This window comes from Carcharodon carcharias, chromosome 1, assembly GCF_017639515.1.
Source record: "Carcharodon carcharias isolate sCarCar2 chromosome 1, sCarCar2.pri, whole genome shotgun sequence".
NCBI classification, from domain to species: domain Eukaryota; kingdom Metazoa; phylum Chordata; class Chondrichthyes; order Lamniformes; family Lamnidae; genus Carcharodon; species Carcharodon carcharias.
This window is the reverse complement of record NC_054467.1, coordinates 92597758-92621214: the sequence shown is the minus strand read 5'-3', so window position 1 is coordinate 92621214 and position 23457 is coordinate 92597758. Positions and strand designations below refer to the sequence as shown.

General features: G+C 43.7%; 1 protein-coding gene across 1 annotated transcript in view; it reads left to right on the top strand.

Annotated features, from left to right (window-relative positions):
- sec24d (SEC24 homolog D, COPII coat complex component) overlaps positions 1 to 23457 on the top strand; it is a 250364-nt gene that overhangs the window by 137729 nt on the left and 89178 nt on the right. The window contains exons 9-10 of the mRNA XM_041185982.1: positions 6449 to 6587; positions 16241 to 16356. Of these exons, the coding sequence (XP_041041916.1) occupies positions 6449 to 6587; positions 16241 to 16356 (255 nt within the window). The remainder of the gene's footprint in view (positions 1 to 6448; positions 6588 to 16240; positions 16357 to 23457) is intronic.

Genomic DNA, 23457 nt, shown 5'->3' with positions numbered 1-23457 from the left:
AGAGACTAAAAAGCTTTTTGGGATTCATGCACAAAGACTTCCAAAACCCTCTGTGCTGCAGCTTTCTGCAATCTTTCTCCATTTAAATAATATTCAACTTCTCTATTCTTCGAGCCAGAGCGCATAACCTCACATTTTCCCACATTATATTCCATCTGCCAAGTTTTTGCCCACTCATGTATCCCTCTGTAGAATCCTTGTGTCATCCTCACCAGTTGCCTTCTCACCTATTTTTGTGTCATTCGCAAACTTGGCGATAATACATTCACTTCCCTCATCTAAGTGATTAATATATATTGGGCAAGATCTTACCAGTGTCGGGCGGGCTGGGCGGGGGCGGGCACGGAGCCGATCGCCATCCGCGATTGGCTGCACGCTGCCATTTTACACAGGCGGGCCAATTAAGGCCCGCCCAGCGTGATGCACAGCCAGTAGCGCTCAGCACTACCTGTGCAGGCGGGGGGAGGAGGAAAAGTCAGGGCCTGCGGTCTTTCGCGCATGCTCACGAAAAAGCACAGAAATCTCCCTGAGGCATGGAGCTGCCTCAGGGAGATTAAGTTGATAGTACAAATTTTTAATAAATGATCTGAAAAATGATTTAAACATGTTCCCTCATGTGACAGTGTCATATGACCTGGGACATGTTTGTGCATTTCACACATTTTATTTAATTATTTTATTAAACTTTCAGGAAACCTCATCCCACCTGTGGATGAGGTTTCATGAAAAACGCGAAGGCTGCTTGGGCTCTTCACCTGCCCACTAACCCTAAGGTTGGACGTGCAGCGCTATTAATTAGCTAAGTTACTATCCTAATGGCCTTAATAAGCCTTTGACAATTTGGCGGGTACGTGATGACCTCCGGATACACACCCGACGTCATCATGCATCATTTTACGCATTCATGTGTCGGGCCCACCCCCTGCACGCCGACGGCAATATTCTGGCCATTGTAAATAATTGTTATTGATAAATCTGTATAAACTCTGGTTCAGCCTCAATTGGAGTATTACACCCAGTTATGGGCACTATACTTTAGAAAGGATATGTAATGGCATTAGAGAGGGTGCAGGAAAGATTCACGAGATTGCTTCCAGGGATGTGGAACTCGGTTATGGGGTAAAATTGGAGAAGTTGGGGCTGTTCTCCTTGGAGAAAAGAATGTTGAGAGGAGATTTGCAAGCGGTATTCAAAATCATGATGGGTCTGGACATAGTGGATAGGCAGAGACTGTTCCCACTGGTGGAAGGATCGAGAACCAGAGGGCATAGATTTATGGTAAAAGAAGCAATGGTAACATGAAGAAAATCTTGTTCATGTGGCAAGTGGTTAGAATCTGGAATACACTACCTGAGTGCGTGGTGGATGCAAGGTCAGTTTAGACTTTCAAAAGGGGATTGGATCATTATCTGAAAAGGGCTACAGCAAAAAGGAAAGAGAGTGGCACATGGTGAACTGCTCCTTCTGAGGGCCTGCACAGACATGATGGTCGATTGACCTCCTTCTGCACTGTAACCATTCTATGATTCTATGTGCATATTTGAGGAACCAAATTTTTATTCAGCTACGGAGGAGATGGTACAGGAGGCAAATGGACCCCCTATTTCCTGCTACCAGCCAGGTGTCGGTCTCCTGCCATGATCCAGCCCATGACCAGACATGGAGGCGGGGTCAAGGAGAGGAGTTGGGGGGAGATGACATTTACCTGCAAGCAGCGGGTAGCCAGTTAGGCCAATTATAGGGCTTATTAAGACTATTCTTCATGCACCCACTGGAATTATCCAGTCAGCATGTGGCCCTCCATTGAGAAATGGAGGCCGAGGAATGGAGGCAGCTGCCAATGGCTGCATCCAGCTAGGAACACCATCCCCCCACCCATAACCTTAGGGCCACATCTGTGACCGCTGGCCCTCCAGAATGACCGCTTGACAACTGTGGCCTCTTTGATTTTACGTATTTGTAAAAGCTCTTCGGAAGTCAACTCCATCTTGAGGTACTCTTCCTTTCTCCTCACTATATCGGCAGCTCCCATCTCTGATGGTGGAACTGCTGATCTCTCAGTGCTGGTGTGCCTCCTATTGACCTTCCAGCCGCCGGAACCACTTAATCGGTCGCCTCCTCAAAAATCACGCTCTGGGTCCTGGCTCCAACATGTATGGGTTCCCAATCCGGATTCCCTCCCAACTGTGGGATTGGGACCCATAAACAAAAATCCAGCCCCAGCAGTTGCTGTCAGTTTCAGTGGAGTAATGATGGTGAATGCTGATAACTCCATCATCATTACCACAACAAAATTCAGGCTTACATATCTGGGTTAAGCCAATATCGAATGATTTGAATGTATGGATCAGAACTGTTTTATACATTGATATACACCTTGGGGAGAGTTTTCTCCCTGTCGGGTGGGCTGAGTGGGAGCGGGCGGACGCACTGCCGAACGCCGCCTGTGATCGGCTGCGTGCCGCCATTTTATATGGGCGGGCCAATTAAGGCCCACCCAGCGTGTGCACCCGGAAGCGCTCAGTGCTACCTGTGCGGGCGGGGGGAGTAGGCTGAGTCAGGGCCTGCGTGCGAAAGAGTGCAGAAATCTCCCTGAGGCACAGAACTGCCTCAGGGAGTTTAATTTCATTTTTCAAAATTTAAATAAAGAAAAAATACATTTCAGACATATCCCCTCATGTGACAGTGGATGAGGTGCCAAATGCGAAGGCCGCCTGGGTTCTTCGCCTGCCCGCTAACCTTAAGGTTGGACGGGCAGCTCTGTTAATTATTTTAATTCATTTTTAAATGGCCTTAACAGGCCTTTGACAGTTCGGTGGGCGCACAGCGTGTCCGCTGAACTGAAAATCAGGATGATGCGCGGTGATGTCGGAACACATGCCCGATGTCATCGCCTGTCATTTTATGCATCGGTGAGCGGGCCCCACCCCCGCACACCAACCCGAAGGTTCAGGCCTTTGTGTTTTTTTAATAGTTCAGTTAGATGGGGAATATCCGTACTTGATTTTCTTTTTGTGATTTGGATTTGTTAGAACATCAGACAATTAGCACACTAAGGTGTTTCATTTGACCGTCATTTGTAACCACTGATGCAAGAGCTGTTATTTAAAACAAAAACAACTTTCAAAAATTCCAGAGTATTTGTGTCAACAAGTTGCTTACAGGTTAAATTGCATAGACTTGCCTAGACTAGGTTAAAAAAAGAGACAGTTTTAACATGCAGGTTAGGCACATTACAACTTAGAAAATCTACCTTTAATATAATCACATGAGTGATGAAATAGTCCTTCAGCTGGCTCTGCCATGCCTATTATAACATATAAAAAGAAAATTCTGGAAATATTCAGAAGGTTGGGTAGCATCTGTTGAGTGAGAAACACAGTTAAACTGGCAGATCACCTGTCATCAGAACTGCAATGTCTGTTGCTGTCTGACTAGACTTACTCATTTTATGGTACATTTTCTGTCATTTGAATGGTGGGCTGATGGGATTAAGTATTTAATAGATTAGCTTTTACTCAGCAAAATGTCTTCCTTTCCCAAACATAACAGTTTTAAATGAGCTGATTTTTAGAGAGGCTGCAGCAGATGCTATCAGTAATGCTGAATTAAATAACTGAAGGCCGATTAAGAAAATTAGTCAATTGAATCAAGCACCCCATTTCCATCCGCACAGGTGCTCCATAATGCAATGTCACTCTGAGACAGCAGATTTATTTATCCCCAATCCAGTAATGCTTCATGGGATCAGACCTCTGGACAGTAATGGGAGCATTCTATCATTGTGGGCTCAACTGCCGAAGAATATGGAGTTATCATGCAATCTGTTATTTACTGCAGTTCTGAAGAATGGACATACAGCATTGCAAAGATATGGGTGGGAGGGTGAGGACATTTAACCTTCAATGGAATTGGGCATGGAACTGGGCGGGTGTGAAACTTTCTGCCACCCAGTTGGCCCAAAATTGGGCCATTTCCTGGGCTGTGTCTTGCCCTGAGCCATTTCCAGCAGGCAAATGGGGGCGAGGGTGGTGGCGAGACAGACGAGTCGCCAATTCAACTAGATATTAAGGCTTGTTGTCAGAGGCTGACTAGAATGTTCCAGTCCGCCTCCGCTGGCCTCTGGAGGCAGCAGGGAACAGTGCAATAGTGCGGAGGCTGACTAGGCTGATGGGGGTGGGAGGGTGTGCGGTGGTGGGGGCAGTGCTGCAGGCAGACTTTGAGACCCTCCCTGTCTTCCTGCTTTCAGCTACACCCACAAACCATCCTGTGGAGGGGTTTGGTGGCCTGTCTGCTGAGTCAATTTTTTATTTTAAATTTAAAAATGTTGGAGAAAAAGTGCCTCCATCTTGGGGCACTATATTCCACACTTACCTGCAAAGACATCCTGCTGTTGTTTCCTAGCTGGAGAAACCCAATTGACCTTTCAGCTGTACAAGTCCACACACCGTGCTTAATCAAATGGCAAGCCCGCCCTCTGGCAACTAATTGCCAATTCTGCACAAATCACAGCTGGGTGACTGTTTCTCTCACATTGCAGGCTTCTGACCCCTATTTAAAACTTGGGTCCTTACCTGCGTGGAAGATCCTGCCCATTGTAAATGGACTTCTTGACAGTCGGTATCAGATTTTACAAGGAATTTTGGACCATCTCAAGTTTACATTTAGCGAGGCCCAAATTCTTATCTGCAGCTGAGGAAGGATGTAAACAGCCCCCTGTAAGCAAGATTCTATTCCCCCACTGTCACCACCACATGTTCTTGATCACTTGAGTTCAATGAGTCATCGAGCCCTCAGATTGACTATGACCCTGATGGTGGATAAAAATGCATGTTATGTTCTTGAGAAAACAGCAACGGAAGATCCACTGTCTGGATATCTTTGCCTCCTGCATTCATTCTGCCTCAAGTGCAGCTCCTTAATTATAAAACAATACATTTTAATGCACTCATTGCAAACTACCTGTTGCAAACTAGAGATCAATCAATAAAATAAAATATTCTGTCGTGAAGGTGTTTTAGTTGTCAATTTGGAACAATGTAATTAGAAAATTTTCAAGATTACTGAAGAAACCTATTTTGACCTTGAAACATTTTCTGGCCAGCCACAACTACAGACATTTCAGTCATCAATGGTTGCAGTGGAGCCTTGCCAAGATTCAGCATAACTAGTCCATTTAGAAGAATCACTGACAATTCTGCACACTGTTCCTCAGTTTAGTATTTCCTAAACCGTTACCCTCTAGTTAGACTGAATGGTTGGTTGCAGTGTGATGCAATGATTGACACGCACAAATCAACAGCTTTTCGTGATTCTAATATTGTCCAGTAAATATCACAAGCTTGGTTCCTGGATGAGAAGGTTGTCACAAGGTTTTGAAGCCAAGTAAATTGGGCCTGTACTTTCTCGAGTTTAGAAGAATGTAAGGTGATCGTATTCTGAATGGGTTGACAGGGTGTACACTGAGAGACTGTTTCCCCTTAATGGGGAAATCCAGAACTTGGGGGCACAGTCTCAGGATAAGGGGTCAATTATTTAGGACTGAGATGAGGAGAAATTCCTTCCCTCAGAGGGCTGTGAATCTTTGTAATTTTCTACCCCCGAAGGTTGATGGTCCATCGTTGAGAATATTTACATATATATATAATATATATTTTTGATGTATAACTGTCAATTAATTTATAATATACACTTATTAGCAATTTGTAAAAAATACTGAGATTGCATAGACTCCCTGCTTGACCCACGTTGTTAAACTGACCAATCTCAGCAATAAGGACACTACAATTAGCCTGTGTCACTAGATGAAGGAATGGAAATCCAGCTCGGGGTTCACTGATGATCATTATTCAGGAAGCTCTGCTGCAGATGAATGGGTGAGGACAGGATTGGCTCAGCTGTGATGTCCCGTGCAGGTGAATAATCCTACATTTTCTGCCCATCGTTACACCTAAATGACCAGATCAGAGTACTGGAGTGTAACCATGGCTCATAGAACCATACATCAGCAAAGAGTCTATGGCATCAGAAGAAGAAAGCAAAAGATTGCTAAACAAATGAAATAAATGGCATAGACATAGGAATAGTTTGTACTCACATTGAATTGTTTTGTTATAAATCTCATCTGTCATCCCATCTGTTTTAAATTGTAATATAAATCTGAATACCAAATATTTTAAATGCCTGTCTTTTAATGTGATATAAGAACTGCTAATAAAAATGCTTAGTCCTACTACTAATAGTTTGATTTACAATAATCTGAAGAAAAAAAGTCTGTTCATATAGGGGAATATTTCTTCTGTACATCGTGTGTTTATGAAATGGTAAACAATTTATAAAGAATAGGTTGCTTATTAAACCACATAAAGATGTCAGAGGAAATCTTGTCTGTAATCATACCTGTTTTATTTAAATATTTCTAATTTATTAATGCTTTTCATTTTAACAGGCACCGCTCTGCGTTGTAAGCCATGGAGAGAGTGGACCCATTCGCTGTAACAGGTGTAAAGCCTACATGTGTCCATTGATGCAGTTCATTGAAGGCGGGCGGCGGTACCAGTGTGGATTCTGCAATTGTGTCAATGAAGGTTACTATTTCATTTTGTCGCCTTTTGACATCACAAACCTTACAAAACATCAATCAGTTCAGACAGTGACACCTCTAATACAACAGATATTTTTCACTCCCTCTTAAATAAGGGAAAAATAACTTGCTTTCGATGACAGTTTTGTGCACTTCTCAAAGGCATTATTGTAGAGTATGTGGCCTAAAAACTTGCCTCAGTTCATTTTCGGGCGCAGAGTAGTTGGTGCACTGGGAGTGGCACCTGAAATGCAGCCTTGGGCCTCATTAGAATATTTCCAGCAAGCTGCGAATGTCAATTTGGGCGTCCAGAAGCAGATCACCAGTTTGGCCAGGATCCATTTGGCTGGCTGCCTCATCAACAATGATCTTCAGGTAAGTAATAAGAAATGAGGAAGAGAACAGGATTGGGGTAATCAAGAGCGGTGAGGGACCCTCAGGAGTACTATGGGGCCTGGAGGACCACTTAAAATGTTGGCGTTAAATTCTGACAAACTTCATCCTGTATTTACTTAACAGCAATTTGACTTTGTGTCCTTAAAAGGAACAGTTCTTCCTTAGTAATAGGATAAAATACTGTAATTGCATGGTTTAATGCTTCAACCTAATTAAATATTGCTCCATTCGATTTTCCATGTGTAACACTACAGGGGATCTGTTACTTTTCTAAAAGATTCAATTAGTTTGTGTATCCCTAGAGGCTAAGGCTTGCATTCTAAAAGCTTATCATGAAACTTATTTTCTGGTATATTTAGAAACTAATTTTAGGTTTCATTTTCTTGAAAAGAAATTGCTTGGGTTATTTTACACAAACTGATCAGGTACATGGAACTGACTTCATTAAGTTGCCTTGTTTGATTTGATAGCTAAATTGCCCGTCAGTTTCTCCACTAACGTTACTTACTGCATTCCCTCAGAAGAAATCAAACCATATTTGTTCAAAGAAAGATCAGCAGAGTGTGCAAGCTGGGATTAAGTGGTTGGTTATTTTCCTAGTGTGGTGCCAGAACTGTTTGACTGGAACATTTTACTTAAGTTGGATTTTATTCAGTTGGATCATAATAACCCTTTCCCTTATAAAGTAAGCTTGTTAACACAGGATCTTAAAATCTTTCTTCCTGCTGCCTCCCCACAAATTCTAGGGCAAATGCATTGTTCCATCTGTGGTAATCAGTGAAACTACTGGCATGCTTTTAAAATCATTGGATATGAAGTACAATGTCATGGGGTTCGGATGCAGAGGATTATTGCGGTTGATGTTGTGATACAACCATAGTTAATGACTGTTTTTAATGGATCTGCTGTAATAGGATTAGTATGAGTTTTATTTTCTATAAAATCACTTTCCATGTATGAATGGGAATATTTGATTTGTGTTTAAGCTGCTATTGTAGAAAGCTCCTCTTAATCAGCTGCGTGCAATTCTCAGGGGTGTGGGGTGGGAGTGGGGGAGGGGGGGTGGGTTTGGAACACCCTGGTGAAATATCTAGCCTGGTATATTTTTCAGTTTCAGTGCTGGGGAGGTAGAATTGGTGCACAGTAAGCTTTGTGTTTGTCAGTTTCCCAGGAACTCCCAACTTTGAACAAGCAGGCTGCCTTATAACAAATTGCCAGCTTGTGGGAGCTTTGTGTAAATGGATATTGGAAACTTGTGTGAAGCTGCAGCTCTTAAATGGCTAAAGCGGCTATTTAATAGCTCTAATGCCGTTGAGGATCCTTCAACAGCACTTTCCCTACCTCTACCATCTAGAAGGACAGGAGCAGCAGATACGTGAGAACACCACGGGAAGAATTTTCTGGTCGGCGAGCGGGAGCGGGGCCCGCTCGCCGACTCGTAAAATGATGCACGGTGACATCGGGTAGACGTCCCAACGTCACCGCGCATCAATTAGATTTTAAGTTCGGAGTTGGCTGTGTGCCCGCCGAACTGTCAAAGGCCTATTAAGGCCTGTTAAAAACTAATTAAAACAGTTAAATGAGTTGCCCGTCCAACCTTAAGGTTGGCGAGCAGGCGAAGAGCCCAGGCAGCCTACGCATTTTTCATGAAACTTCATCCACAGGCGGGATGAGGTTTCATGAAGTGTTTTAAAATTCAATAAAAATTATTTAAAAAATTCATTGGCTTGTCCCAGTTCATGTGACACTGTCACATAAGGGGACATGTTTTAAAAGGTCTTTTTCCTTTATTTAAATTTTCAAATATCAAACTGATCTCCCTGAGGCACCTCTGTGCCTCAGGGAGATTGAGTACAGGCCCGTACTCAAGGAATCTCCCCTGCCCGCACTGGGAGCACTCAGCGCTTCCGGGTGCACGTCATGCTGGATGGGCCTTAATTGGCCCGCCCACGTAAATGGCGGCGCAGACCTGATCGGGGTCGCTGATCAGGTTCACGCTTGCTTCTGCCCACCCCAGCAAAAGCCCCCCTGACGGGGGGGAAAATTCAGCCCCACCTGTAAGTTCCCCTCCAAGCCACACACCATCCTGACTTGGAAATATATCACCGTTCCTTCACTTTTGCTGGGTCAAAATCCTGGGACTTCCTTCTCAACAGCACTGTGGGTGTACCTACACCACATAGACTGCAGTGGTTTAAGAAGGCAGCTCACCACCACCTTTTCGAAGGCAATTAGGGGCGTACAATAACAATGCTGGCCTAGCCAGAGACACCTACGTCCCGTGAAAAAAAATTACAGGTTGGTGGGGATTTTGCCAATCTTTTGCAAAGATTATTACAGGACCATTGGGACTCCATGGAATTTCAACACCTCCATATGTCAGGCTGACCATAAAATATTGATGGAGCAAGTCCAGATGGCTGGAGAATATCATGGAACAACTTCCCAAGTTGTTACGATGTTGCAGGTTCTTTTCCAAGAAGCCCAGGAAAGGAAGGTTTTGCTCTTTGTGTCTCTATGGCACCCTCCTCCCATTGGAAGATTTGGGGCAAACGTTGAGCACAGTCTCCATCATCTAGAAGACCCAGAGGTAGAAAATCTGGCAAATTAAGGCCAGCTGGCACCTCCCTGGGCAGAATGTTTCCCTCGTCGGGTGGTAGCAAGCCCAACCCAAATTGGAGAAAAATATTGTGCGATGTCATTGCGCACTCGTGATGTTACAGTCAGTGGGTGCGCGCGAGAGGCGGCAGCATGTCCGCTGTCAGTTAAGAGACCTATTAAAGCCCTTAATCAATTAATTGAATTGAATTGAATTTTTCACTGCCTCTGTGGCGGGTGGGTGAATGGGCCAAGCGGCCTTTGCATTTTTTGCAAATCCTCATCCACAGGCGGGAGGAGGTTCCGACAATTGATTAAAATAAAGCTTTTAAAATTCATTTTTAACATGGCCCTGCGGGAACATGTTTTCTTTATTTTTCCAGTCTTTACTTTTCATGTTAAAAATCTTCAACTCTCTGAGGCAGCTCTATGCCTTCAGTGAGCACCCCTGTGCGCAAGTGCTGGCTTCTGCGCTCATCTCCTCCCACTCCCACCCAGGCAACGTTGAGTTTTTCTGTCCACATTTCACACTGGCTGGCTGTTAATTGGCCAGACAGCGTGAAATTACAGGCAGCAGTCGGTTTCGTGGCCACCCTCTGGTCCACCCGCCGCGCCCAACCGACAAGATTAAAAATCCTGCCCCCTATGTTATTTAAATAAGCAGAGTGTAAACTGCACTGTTACATTTGATGGGACTACACACATACAACCATACACCTCTATTATGGCTGCACATGCATACCCATGCTGAGCAGAGCTCACTTTCTGTACACAATTAAAAACTAGAATTATTGTTACTTGTGAAGATGAGCCCACAGAACCAGCTTCCAACAAAACCTAGCTGCATGATGGCTATTACTTCACTAACATACATATTGGACTGTAGACATTCGAGTCTCTTGGCATATGCTCATCAAATTTCCAATTCATTGCTGTGGCCTTGGTTTTATTGCGGGTCAGGTTTGGTGCATAGTGTATCAAGGGGACCAGGCTAAACAACAAACCTTCATGCTGAGACCTGGAGAAATTTAAAATTGGACACCCACCTGAACCTGGCAGGAATGCCCATTCAGCCACTAGTTTGCATCTTTATGGATCTTGCAAAATAAGAAGCATAACTTATAATTTTATTTGGGCAGTGAAGCTTTACTGTAAACATCCAAAAACTGTGGGTTAGTTAAAATCTTACAGTGCATGTGCAGTTCTGCCAAACTTAATCAGATCACTCTACCACAAAATTTTGACATAATTTTGCATTCAAATGCGCTCAAAGCATTCAGTAACATCATTTGACAAAAAAGGTATAATTTGGAACAAATTTTATGGCAGAAACAGTCATCATTTGCCATCAGAAGTGTTCAATTGCCATCTTCAAAATCATCATGAATTTTTTGATCACTTTTGGTTGCTCAGAAGTCATCAAAGTGCTCAGAAGCTTTTGAGCTTTGGTAAATTTGTGGAAGCGATCATTACTGTTCAGAAGCAATCATTTGAACTCAAAACCATTAATTAACAATCAAAAGCATTCATTAGCCTCGCAGCCACTCTCCCACTTTGCAGCCCTTCCTGCCCAGCCTCGCCAGCATTGCCTTCCGCCTAGCTTCGCCTCCCCTGGCCTTGCCTTCCCCCCAGCCTTGTTTCTCCCTGGCCTCACTTCCTTCCCCCTCCCCACACTGGCCTCGCGTCCCACTCCTGGCTTTGCTTCCCGCACAACCCAGCAGCCTCTTTCACCACCGCTTCTCCACTCCTCAGTCCACGCTCACCGCCGCTGCTCCGGTCCACGCTCACCGCCACTGCTCCGGTCCACGCTCACCGCCGCTGCTCCGGTCTAACTTCACCGCCGCTGCGCCAGTCCATGCTCACCGCCGCTGCTCCGGTCCACGCTCACCGCCGCTGCTCCGGTCCACACTCACCGCCGCTGCTCCGGTCCACGCTCACCGCCGCTGCTCCGGTCCACGCTCACTGCCGCTGCTCCGGTCTAACCTCACCGCCGCTGCTCCGGTCCATGCTCACTGCCGCTGCTCCGGTCCACGCTCACCGCCGCTGCTCCGGTCCACGCTCACCGCCGCTGCTCCGGTCCATGCTCACCGCCGCTGCTCCGGTCTAACTTCACCGCCGCTGCGCCGGTCCATGCTCACCGCCGCTGCTCCGGTCCATGCTCACCGCCGCTGCTCCGGTCTAACCTCACCGCCGCTGCTCCGGTCCATGCTCACCGCCGCTGCTTCGGTCCAAGCTCACCGCCGCTGCTCCGGTCCAAGCTCACCGCCGCTGCTCCGGTCCATGCTCACCGCCGCTGCTCCGGTCTAACCTCACCGCAGCTGCTCCGGTCCAAGCTCACCGCCGCTGCTCCGGTCCACGCTCACTGCCACTGTCCTGATCTTCAAACCTTGCTGCTGAGATTCTCAGGCCTCACTCACTGCTGCTACTCCAGTCCTTGGGCCTTGCGCATCACCAGCACTACCCTTCCAACTGTTCAGTGCTCTTCCATTTGGGGGGCTATTTCTCTCTGTGTTTGCTGCTGATAATCTTACTAGTGAGCCTATCAGCAGTAAGTGAAGGAGAGAAACAGCCTGTGATGGGAGGAGCACCTTTACAGAACCATTTGCAGGGGTTGGTTTGTCACCCTCATGATTGAACTTTCCAGAGCTTTTTGGGGATATTTTTGAATGCTGAACCGATCTACTTCTAACAAAAAACTAAAAAACATGGAACATATAGTTATAAATTAACTCCAAGTGCATTACTATTTTATTTCCATGCATTTTTTTTCTGTGTGAAATGGAATGAAGTATTATAATCTATGTGCAAATGTATGGTCACTCACATACAGGAATTGGAAAAATGACTTTATACAATATACCATCGTTTTACTTCTTAACAGTCGAGGTATTAACTGGCTTCATATCCACCCCACCATGATAATTTTGGAAAAGAAATACCAAAGTTGAATGTGAGTCCCCTCGATACACATCAATTATGCCTATAAAGCTTATGCTACATGTATGTTAGACTCAATGGGACCAGTATCATTTTGAAAAAGGAGGATGTGAAATGTCTTTGCTAGGAGTTCAGTGGGCTACTGCCTTGGATACATGATTGGTCAAGGCTTCTTAGCTGGTGTGGAGGGGTCTGATTAGTATGGACAAGATGGGACAAAACTTTCGTCATTGGAAAGGAAAGGAGTTTCTTAAAATTGCAAGTGCAGGGGAAAAGGGAAATAGGTTTGCATCGCCACTACTGATTTGTGCACTGACCTTATGTTAAACAATCTACGCAATACATGCATAACATACAACTGGGATTCAGAAAAAGCCATGGCACAATATTGTTGATGTCAGCTGATGCCTGAAACTCAATCAAATTTTGTCATCATTGTTGTAACTTAGAATTTTTCATCATAAACAAACCCTATGGTCACTTTTGATGTCAGTTGAATGCTTCTGAGCATTTCGAAAGGAATTAAATGATGCTAAATGATCACAAATGATATTGTTTGAGTTTTGTATGGTTTTATTTGATGTCAACTGATCACTAATGATAACAGTTAATCACTATTTGATTACTTGGGATGGCAAATGATGGCTAAATGATCACTTTGAATGCAGATTACCATGTATGAGCCCATAAGATGCCTATTGAACACTGTTGACTGCAAAATGATGTCAAAATTTTCTGGTAGGGAATGTTGTGTCACTGTGTGGTGGAATGCAGTCTTACACCTTATAGCTATGTATATATGTGCGTATACACTATAAACATCACAAAATTCACAAAAGAAGCATCAATGTATCACTGAGGTGGATCGAATATTTTGTTGTGTTATTCCAACCATTCTTTTGCCACCTGATAGCAACTATCTAGATTTCCTTCACATAGCACTTAACTACCTCACTTTTCTGCAATTTCTTCCTCATTGTAGTTCTCATTCTTACTGATATCTGCCAACTCAGATTATTTTGATATTTCTCTCCCAGCTTCAGTACCCTCTCCATATTCCTAATTATGCTACATCTTTATTCATAATTCTGCCTGTTTCTAGTTCTCATTCTTGTTTTGCAATTTATTTTTAACCTTTATAATTATTCTTTAATTCTTATTTTCTCTTTTGCCTATATGCCAAATACCTTTCCTCATTAAGAAAACAGTCTGCAGACCTATTCTTTGGGTACGATTACCAGATGAATGATAATATGACAAGCCCTCCAACTTTTCTTTCCTTCTTATGGCCCCTGCATGATAACATAGCTAACATCAGAAACTCTCAACATGGATCCAAATTTGTGTTCTACCATTCTGTGCTACATTGTTCTACAATTCTTCACATGCTGTACATCATGGTTTCTCTAAGTAACTGTAGAGATTTTCAACATAGTGGGAAGCCATTCCACCCATTAAATTTGTATTGGCTTTTGCTGGAGGAATCCATTGCTAATTCCATTGCCCCAATCTTTCCCTTTGTCTCTTACTCTGATTCAAATTATCGACCAGTTTTCCATTACAATTTCATTGGTTTCTACCCAGATTACTCTTTGCAAATGTCCAGAAATATACTGCATAAAGAAATTGCTCCTAATACCTCTCCTCACTTTCTCAGTAATATTTCTAGATTGATGACTAACTCCTCAACCAGAGGAAATAGTCGTTAACAATTCACTCCAACTAAATTCTTAAGTATTTCATGAACATCTATTAAATCTTCCTTTAACTTTCTGTGCTCCAGCCTATTGTGTGAAAAAGCAACAGCAGAATGATAGAGCACTGCAATATATTTAGCTTGCTAGAATTTTTAAAGCTCCAGAGGGTTATTGATTACACCCTTGTGAACAATTCAGTAGCATTTGTGAACTGTAAGAATTGCCAGTCCATCAGTGTCTATCTGATTAGTTACCAGAAGTAAAGTATTTTAAAAGCAGGAGCTATCCCCAATGACGGGTCTCACCATGCATTCAGGTTTCTTTTCCAAAAAACCCAGAAGAAGCACCTATTTGAATAGTAAAGTTTCAATTGCTTCAGACTGAATGGTTGAGTATGAAGATTGGAATAACCCTACCCAGTGATATACTAATCTGCAGTGCAAGGAAGGAGTCAGAAATGGTGTGCTGCATCTGGGTGGACTGCTTGCTTCCCCTGTCCCCAGAAGGAAAGTTGGCTGACACATCGGGAAGTGGCCCGCCCCGCAACTATAACACACCGGGAGTGGGCTGAACTAGATGAGAGTGGAGCTGCTGCCCCTCAGTGGGGAGGAAGACCCACCCTCAAGAGTTGTAAGCCAATCAGATTGGCTGGCAGCTCTAGAGCTCAGTAGTGGGCACGTGCAAGAAGGAGGGTGATGGCTGTCACAGAAAGATGAGTCTTGGGCTTTTAGGATGGGCAGGGATCTATGAGCCCAGGGATGGGGGAGAGTGGCTGTGGAGTGCAGCTTTTGGAGGGCAGGCAGGGAGGAAAGAAGGGGGATGTCATGTTGGGAATGGGTGGTTTACCCCTGATGAAACAGGACATCCCCCTCCCCCTCTCGTGCTGAATGAGGTGTACCCTTTCCCACCGTTTTTCACCTAGGCCACAAAACAATGGCCTACCCACTCCCACCTGCCCTCCCCCCGCCCCCCCCCCCCACACACACACACACACACACACACCTCCACCCCACCCCCCATAGCAACTGTATTATGACACGAGCAGTGTATTACCCCAGTCATTAGGCTTGCCAACAAACCTAATTGACCTTTAAATTCATTTAAATGTGGTGGGTGAGCTGCTGATTTCAGCACCCACTCATCTAGTGATTTTTGGGGGTGAGCAGGAAGATGGTGAGCTAGCCAGCAGACACGTTTTACGTGCAGCACCCCTGCCACCAAAAACACGTACAGCAGGGGGCTGTGATATCCAGTCCAGTATAAAATTGTTGCTCAATAACATCACTGTTTAGTGTTGTCAAAAATTCAGTGGGCTGTTAGTGTAGTGCCATATTAATATCAATTAAAGCATTCTGTTTGAGAGTTGGTTCCCTTAATGATGAATCTGTTGTGAACACTGCACAGTTACTATAAAATTGCATTCACAACATTTTTATTTCTTGAGTCCCATTTTCAGAATCAAATAGGCAGACCCAATGTCTTTGCTGCCAGTAGCTGCAGAGCTTTATCTTTGCCACTGACCCCACAGCCAGAAGGCAAAAACTACCTCCTGAGGTGGGTTTGTTTTTTCATATTTGTTCGTGAGATGCCTTAAGGGCAAAAAGGGTCAATCATATCTTATGTAACATGAGTCAAGTTTCAGTCAGGCTAGCTAGGGTAGGCAATTTTTTTTGGAGGGGCATTGAGGGAGTCTATAAAACCTGTCAAACATGGATCTCAAAGGATTGGAAATATCAGAGCCACCAAATTCTAACAGTATCTAATAAAGTGGGTTGACTTTGCAATAAAGTTAGCTCATTGGGCTCATAAATTAACTAACACAATTGTATTTCAACAACTGCTATTCACCTTTGCATATTTTCTTTGTGTTATTATAAATTCACAGAAAATTTAATTTTTTGATGCAGAAGAAGCGTGTTGATAAAGCGCAAGTGTAATCTGACAGTTAAATGTCAATCTCTTGTTCTTTATGTGCTTTTTTTGAAGATATTTTTAATATTGTTTTGGATATTTTTTTTTATCTCTTCAGTCCCTCCGTTCTACTTTCAACATTTGGACCACATTGGTAGAAGGCTGGATCACTATGACAAGCCAGAGTTGTCTCTTGGGTCCTATGAATTTATGGCTACTTTAGATTACTGCAAGGTAAGTATTTCTGGTATGTTAGCCACCTTCCTACATTGATAACCCTCTGCAGCATGCCACCCACTTTTAGCCAATATGTTCAAATCATTTTTTTCCAAATAATTAATCAGCAGCATCTTCTGGGGCTATTATTATTCCAGACTGAAAGTATTATTTTCTGCAGTTGACATGAATAAGTTCAGATCAGTCATGATTTAACTGAATGCTGGGCAGGCCGAAGGGTTGAATATCCTACTGCTTTTCTGAATATTCCTACATATTTCAGTTCCAATTAATATAGATTTTTCTGGTATCATGGATGAATAAAGAGAAAAAATTCTTCAAATGTATTTTTTGAGCAAGGATTAAAAGGTTTCTAGCGATTAATGAGCAACTATACGTAATAAGATTATGTACATGATAGTTGTGGTTTGATTCCCTCCTACCAGTTGTTAAACCTAATTACTTACTTTTGGCATCATTCATTGGCCTTAGTTGTTTGGTAGTGCTCCTGTTACTAAACTGAGCATATGCTATTCTTAACCAGCAATTCCTGATTTTCACATTAAGCAAGATTTTTTGGGAACATGCTTTGGATGTAAATTGCTGTGCTCTTAATTATGGATTTATTTTGGCTTGATGTCTTTCTTGCATTGAGTTATTATGAAGAGACAATGTTTAATTTCCTTGGCTTGGCATCCCCCCCACCACCTCCACCACCCCCACAGCGTTCACTAAGTGCATGTCACAAAACTGATCAAAAGCTCAGCCAACATTGAGGCATCTTTACTCCCTTGCTGCTCTCCATCATCCCAAGAAATTGCAAGAATAAATAATGTTTTATTTCAATTATCTATTTCACTACTGTCTTTTTTTATTCATTTCAATCAAGCCTCAGACATGTTTAACTCTTTCCTACTTCATGGAGTTCCATTTGTAAATTAGTAAACATGTCCTTCCTTGGGCTATGTGTGCTAAGTAAAATGAATTCAAATGTTTACAGATAATACTTAATTTCTGCTGAATTCAACAGTAGTATCTGTCGGCTCATTCTAAGTTACAAAATATTTATTGGTACAACAATGATATGTTGAAGTAATGTATCCACTAATTAAGGCAAATTTATCGTAATTGTAAGCATGTTAGCATTATTAAAACATAAATGTCCTTATTTTTCTATTAAATATTTTGGGGCTAAGTTGGATAGCTCCTGAAAATTGATGCAGGGATCACGATGCACAATTACCCTGACAGGAAACTCAGCATCTTAGTGCTGCCTGCTCTTTGTCATGGGCCTGCAGTTTTACCTTGTAGGGCACGCGCAATCGGCGGGCCTGAGAGTGGTCGGGAAAGGGCCCCTGACTGTGATTGGCCCCCAGACTCGATTTCATGCTGACTGGACAATTAACGGCCAGCCAGCATGAAATACACGCTGAAAAGCTCAGCACTGCCGGGGTGGGGGTGGGAAGAGAGCGGGTAACTATGTCGCCGCGGGCACGGGTGAGCGCTTCACGAGAGCTCCCTGAAGGCAGACAGCTCCCTCAGGGAGCTGCAGACCTGCAAATAATAAAATAAAGCACAAAAAAGCTGGAAAAAATGCCCATGCAGCACAACCAAGCACCTGAAAGCATACCTCATAAAAATGCTGTCCCCAGATATTTCTTTTTATCTTATTTTCTGATGGAGATTTAGTCCCCGCTTTAAACTAAACAAGAGGGGTGAGGGATCAAGCTTGGGTAGAGGTAGTAATTCAAGGTGTAGAGTCAAAGTAGGAGAGCAAAATAGTAGATGAGAAATGAGGCTCAGAGAATGGCAGGAAGGGACAGAGAGAAACACCTAAGAATACATCATTAGTCAAGACCAAGGGGAGAATTTTTCCTATGGTGGGCGGGCTGGGCGGGAGCAGGCGGGGTGGGACATGGAACCAATTGCCACCTGCAATCAGCTGCACACTGCCATTTTAAGCAGGTGGGTCGATTAAAGCCCGCCCAGCGTAACATGTGGCCAGTAGCGCTCAGCGCTACCTGTGCGGGCTGGGGGGAGGAGGGAGAGCCGGGGCCTGTGCTCTTTTGCACATGCGCATGGAAGAGCGCAGCAATCTCCCTGAGGCATGGAGTTGCCTCCGGGAGATTGAATTGAGTAGAAAGCTTATTAATAAATAAAGTAAAAATGCATTTAAACATGTCCCCTCATGAGCTAGGACATGTTTGTGAAGTTAGGAAAAGTTATTTGTTTATTTGATGAAAGCTTCAGGAAACCTCATCCCGCCAGTGGATGAGGTTTCCTGAAAAACGCGAAGGCCGCTTGGGCTACTTGTCTGCCCACCAACCTTAAGATTGGACGGGCAGTGTTCTTAACAAGTTTAATGACTTATTTAGAACAAAGAGCAAAGAAAAGTACAGCACAGGAACAGGCCCTTCGGCCCTCCAAGCCTACCATATTGCCTGTCAAACTAAAACATTTTGCACTTCCGGGGTCTGTATCGCTCTATTCCCATTCTATTCATGTATTTGTCAAGCTGTCTCTTAAGCACCACTATCGTACCTGCTTCCACCACCTCCTCTGGCAGCGAGTTCCATATACTCACTACCCTCTGTGTAAAAAACTTGCCCTGCACATCTCCTCTAAAGTTTTCTCCTCTCACCTTAAATCTGTGTACCCTAGTAATTGACTCTTCCATCCTGGGAAAAAGCTTCTGACTATCTACTCTGTCCATGCCACTCGTAATTTTATAAACTTCTATCAAGTGACCCCTCAATCTCCGTCGCTCTAGTGAGAACAATCCAAGTTTCTGCAACCTCTCCTCATAGCTAATAACCTCCAGACCAGGCAGCATCCTGGTAAACCTCCTCTGCACCCTCTCCAATACCTCCATATTCTTCTGGAAATGTGGCAACCAGAATTGCATGCAATATTCCACATGTGGTCTAACCAGGTTTTATGCAGCTGCAGCATGACTTCCCAGCTTTTATACTCAATGATGAAGGTAAGCATGCCATATGCCTTCCTGACTACCTTATCCACCTGCGTTGCCACTTTCAGTGACCTGTGGACCTGTACACCCAGATCGCTCTGCCCGTCGATGCACTTAAGGGTTCTGCCATTTACTGTATATTTCCTACCTGTATTAAACCTTCCAAAATGCATTACCTCGCATTTGTCTGGATTAAACTCCATCTGCCATTTCTCTGCCCAAGTCTCCAACTGATCTATATCCCATTGTATTATTTGATAATCCTCTTCTTTAATGGCCTTAATAGGCCATTGACAGTCCGGCAGGTGCGCAGCCTCTGGCGCACGTGCGCCGAGTGAAACATCGAGGTGACGCGAGTTGACATCGGGACACAAGTCCAACGTCATCACATGTTATTTAATGTATCCGCATGTTGGGACCGCCCCCGCACGCTGACAGCAAAATTCTGCCCTGGCTATTACAAAGGTAACAAAGATACAAAACTGAAGGCTCTCTAACTGAATGTGTGTGGCGTTCATAATGAAGTCATTGAATTGATGGCCCACATTGAAGTAAATAAATATGATCTGATAGCAATTACAGAGATGCGGCTGCAGGACAACAAAGATTGGGTCCTTAATATTGAGAGGTACATGACATTCAAGAAGAATAGGAAGCTAGGTAAAGGTGGAGGGGTAGCACTGTTAATCAAAGAGGGAATTGGTGCATTAGTTAGAGATGACCTTGGTTTAGGAGATCAGGATGTAGAATCGGTTTGGGTGGAAATGAGGAATAGGAGAAAAAGTCATTAGTGGGAGTGGTCTACAGGGCCCCTAACAGTAGCCACAGTTTAGGACCAAGTATTCAAGATAAAATATCGTGTGCTTGTGATAAAGGGATGGCAATAATCATCGGTGATTTTAATCTACATATAAACTGTAAAAATCAGATTGGCAGTAATAGCCTGGATGAGATGTTCTTAGAATACTTTCCAGATAGTTTCTTAGAGCAGCATGTTTTGGAACCAACCAGAGAGCAGGTTATATTAGAGTTGGTATTGTGTAAGGTGACAGGATTAATTAATGACCTCAGGGTAAAGGCACTCCTAGGTAGCAGCGATCACAATATGATTGAATTTTACATCCAGCTTTAAAGGGAGAAGAGTGGGCATAAGACTAGTATCTTAAACTTAAATAAGGGCAACTACATGGGGATGAAAGATGAGCTAGCTGAAGTGAACTGGGGAACTAGGCTAGAGGATAGATCAATAGAGAAGCAGTGGCAGACATTTAAGAGGCTATTTTAGAGTATTCAGAATAAGTACATTCCTATTATGCAGAAGAATTCTAAGGGGAGGACCCACCATCCGTGGTTAACGAAAGGAGTTAAGGAAAGCACCAAACTTAAGGAAAAAGCATAAAACTCCACAAAGATGAGTGGCCAAAATATAAAGAACGGCAGAGAATGACTAAAAGGTTGACCAGGAGCAGAATCTTTGGTTTAGCGAGTGGGAGTGGGGCCCACTCACCAAAGCGTAAATTGACGCACAGTGATGCCGGGTGTGCGTACCGATGTCAACGCGCATCATTCATATTTTCATCTCGGCGGGCGCATACCCAAGTCAGCTGCGTGCCCGCCGAACCGTCAAAGGTCTATTAAAGCCAGTTAACTATCAATTAAAGTAATACTGAGCTGCCCGTCCAACCTTAAGTTTGGCGGACAGAAGAGCCTAGGTGGCCATCCCATTTTTCATGGAACTTCATCCACGGGTGGGATGAGGGTTCATGAAGGTTTTTAAAGTCTTGTAAAAATTTTTAATAAAATTAATAAACATGTCCCAGCTCATGTGACAGTTTCACATGAGGGGCCATGTTTTTAAATTTTTTTTTTCCTTTATTAAATTTTTTGGAACTTAAACTAATCTCCCTGAGGCAGCTCTTTGCCTCAGGGAGATTTCTGCGCTTTTTCGTGCACATGCACGTGAAAGAGCGCAAGCCCTGACTCAGCCTACTCCCCCACCCCCACAGGGAGCGCTCAGTGCTTCTGGGCGCAAGTCACGCTGGGCAGGCCTTAATTGGCCCGCCCATGTAAAATGGCGGCTCCCAGTCGATCGCCCATGCCCGCTGCTGCCTAACCCTCTCGACGGGGAGAAAATTCTCCCTCAGGAGAAAGAAATTAGAGTATGAGAGGAAGCTAGCTAGAAATGTAAAAACAAATAGCAGAGATTCTACAGGTATTTAAAAAGGATAAGAGTAAGTAAAGCGAGTGTTGGTCCTCTGGAGAGTGACAGTGGGGAGTTAATAGTAGATAATAAGGAAACGGTGGAAGAAATGAACAAATATTTTGCTTCTGTACTCACTATAGAGGATACAAAAAACATTCCAGTAATAGCTTCAAATCAGGAGGTGAAAGGGAGAGAGGAACTTGGTGAAATTGAAATCACTGGGAAACGGCACTGGGCAAATTGATGGAGCTGCGGGCTGGCAAGTCTCCGGGTCCCAATGGACTACATCCTAGGGTCTTAAAAGAGGTGGCTAATGAGGTAGTCGATGCGCTGGTGTTAATTTTCCAAAATTCACTAGATTCTGGAAACGTTCCATCAGACTGGAAAGTAGCAAATATAACCCCTCTATTCAAGATGGGAGGGAGGCAGTAAACAGCAAAAGCTTGACGCTTATCATGGGGAAGTTGTTAGAATCGATCAAGAAGGCTATAGCTGGACTCTTAGAGCTCAAGGCAATATAACCCCTCTATTCAAGAAGTGAAGGAGGCAGAAAACAGGAAACTACAGGCCGGTTAGCTTGACGTCTGTCATGGGGAAGTCATTAGAATCAATCATTAAGGAGGTTATAGCTGGGCACTTAGAAAGCTCAAGGCAATCAGGAAGAGTCAGCATGGCTTTGTGAAAGGAAAATCATGTTTAACCAATTTATTGGAGTTTTTGAAGGAGTAACATGCACAGTGGATAAAGGGGAGCCTGTAGATGTACTTGGATTTCCAGAAGGCATTTGATAAGGCACCCAAGGTGCCCATCAAAGCTTATTATGGAAAATAAAAGCGCATGGTGTAGGGAGTAACATATTAACATGGATAGAGATTGGCTGGCTGGCAGAAAGCAGGGAGTATGCATAAATAAGTCTTTTGAATTGGCAGAGTGTGACGAGTGAAGTCCCACAGGGGTCTGTGCTGGCTCCCTCAACTTTTTACGATTTATACCAATGACTTAGATGAAGGGAGTGAAGACATAGTAGCTAAATTTACAGATGACACAAAGATAGGTGGGAAAGAATATTGTTAAGAGGACATGAGGAGGTTGCCTCATATAGATATGGATAGTTTGAGTGAGTGGGCAAAGATCTGGCAAGTGGAATTTAGTGTGGGAAAATGTGAAGTTGTTCACTTTGGCAGGAAGAACAAAAGTAAGAGTATTACTTAAATGGAGAAAGACTGCATAATTCTGAGGTGCAGAGGGATCTAGGTGTTCTAGTACATGAGTCACAAAAAGTTAGTATGCAGCAAATAATTAAGAAGACTAATGGAATGCTATCCTTTATTATGAGAGGGGATTGAACATAAAAGTAAGGATGTTATGCTTCAGTTATACACTGCATTGGTAAGACCACATCTCAAATACTGTGTGCAGTTTTGGTCTCCTTATTTACAGAAGAGTGTAAATGCATTGGAGGCAGTTCAGAGGAGGTTTACTAGATTGATATCTGGAATGAGTGGGTTGTCTTATGAGGAAAGGTTGGACAAGCTAGGCTTGTTTCCACTCGAGTTCAGAGGACTGAGTGGTGATTCAGTTGAAGTATATAAGACCCTGAATGGCCTTGACAAGGTGGACTCAAAAGGATGGTCCCTCTTGTGGGTGAGTCCAGAACTAGGGGACACTGTTTTAAAATTAGGGGTCTCCCTCTTAGGACAGATGAGCAGGATTTTTTCTCTGAGGGTTGTGTGACTTTGGATTTCTGCCTCAGAAGGCGGTGGAGGCGAGGTCATTGAATATTTTTAAGGCAGAGGTAGCTTGATTCTTGTAAGGCAAGGGAGCCAAAGGTTCTCGGGGTTGATGGGAAGGTGGAAATTGAACACAAGAAGATCAGCCATGATCTCATTGAATAGCAGAGCAGGCTCGAGGGGCCGAATGGTGTACTTCTGTTCCTATTTCTTAT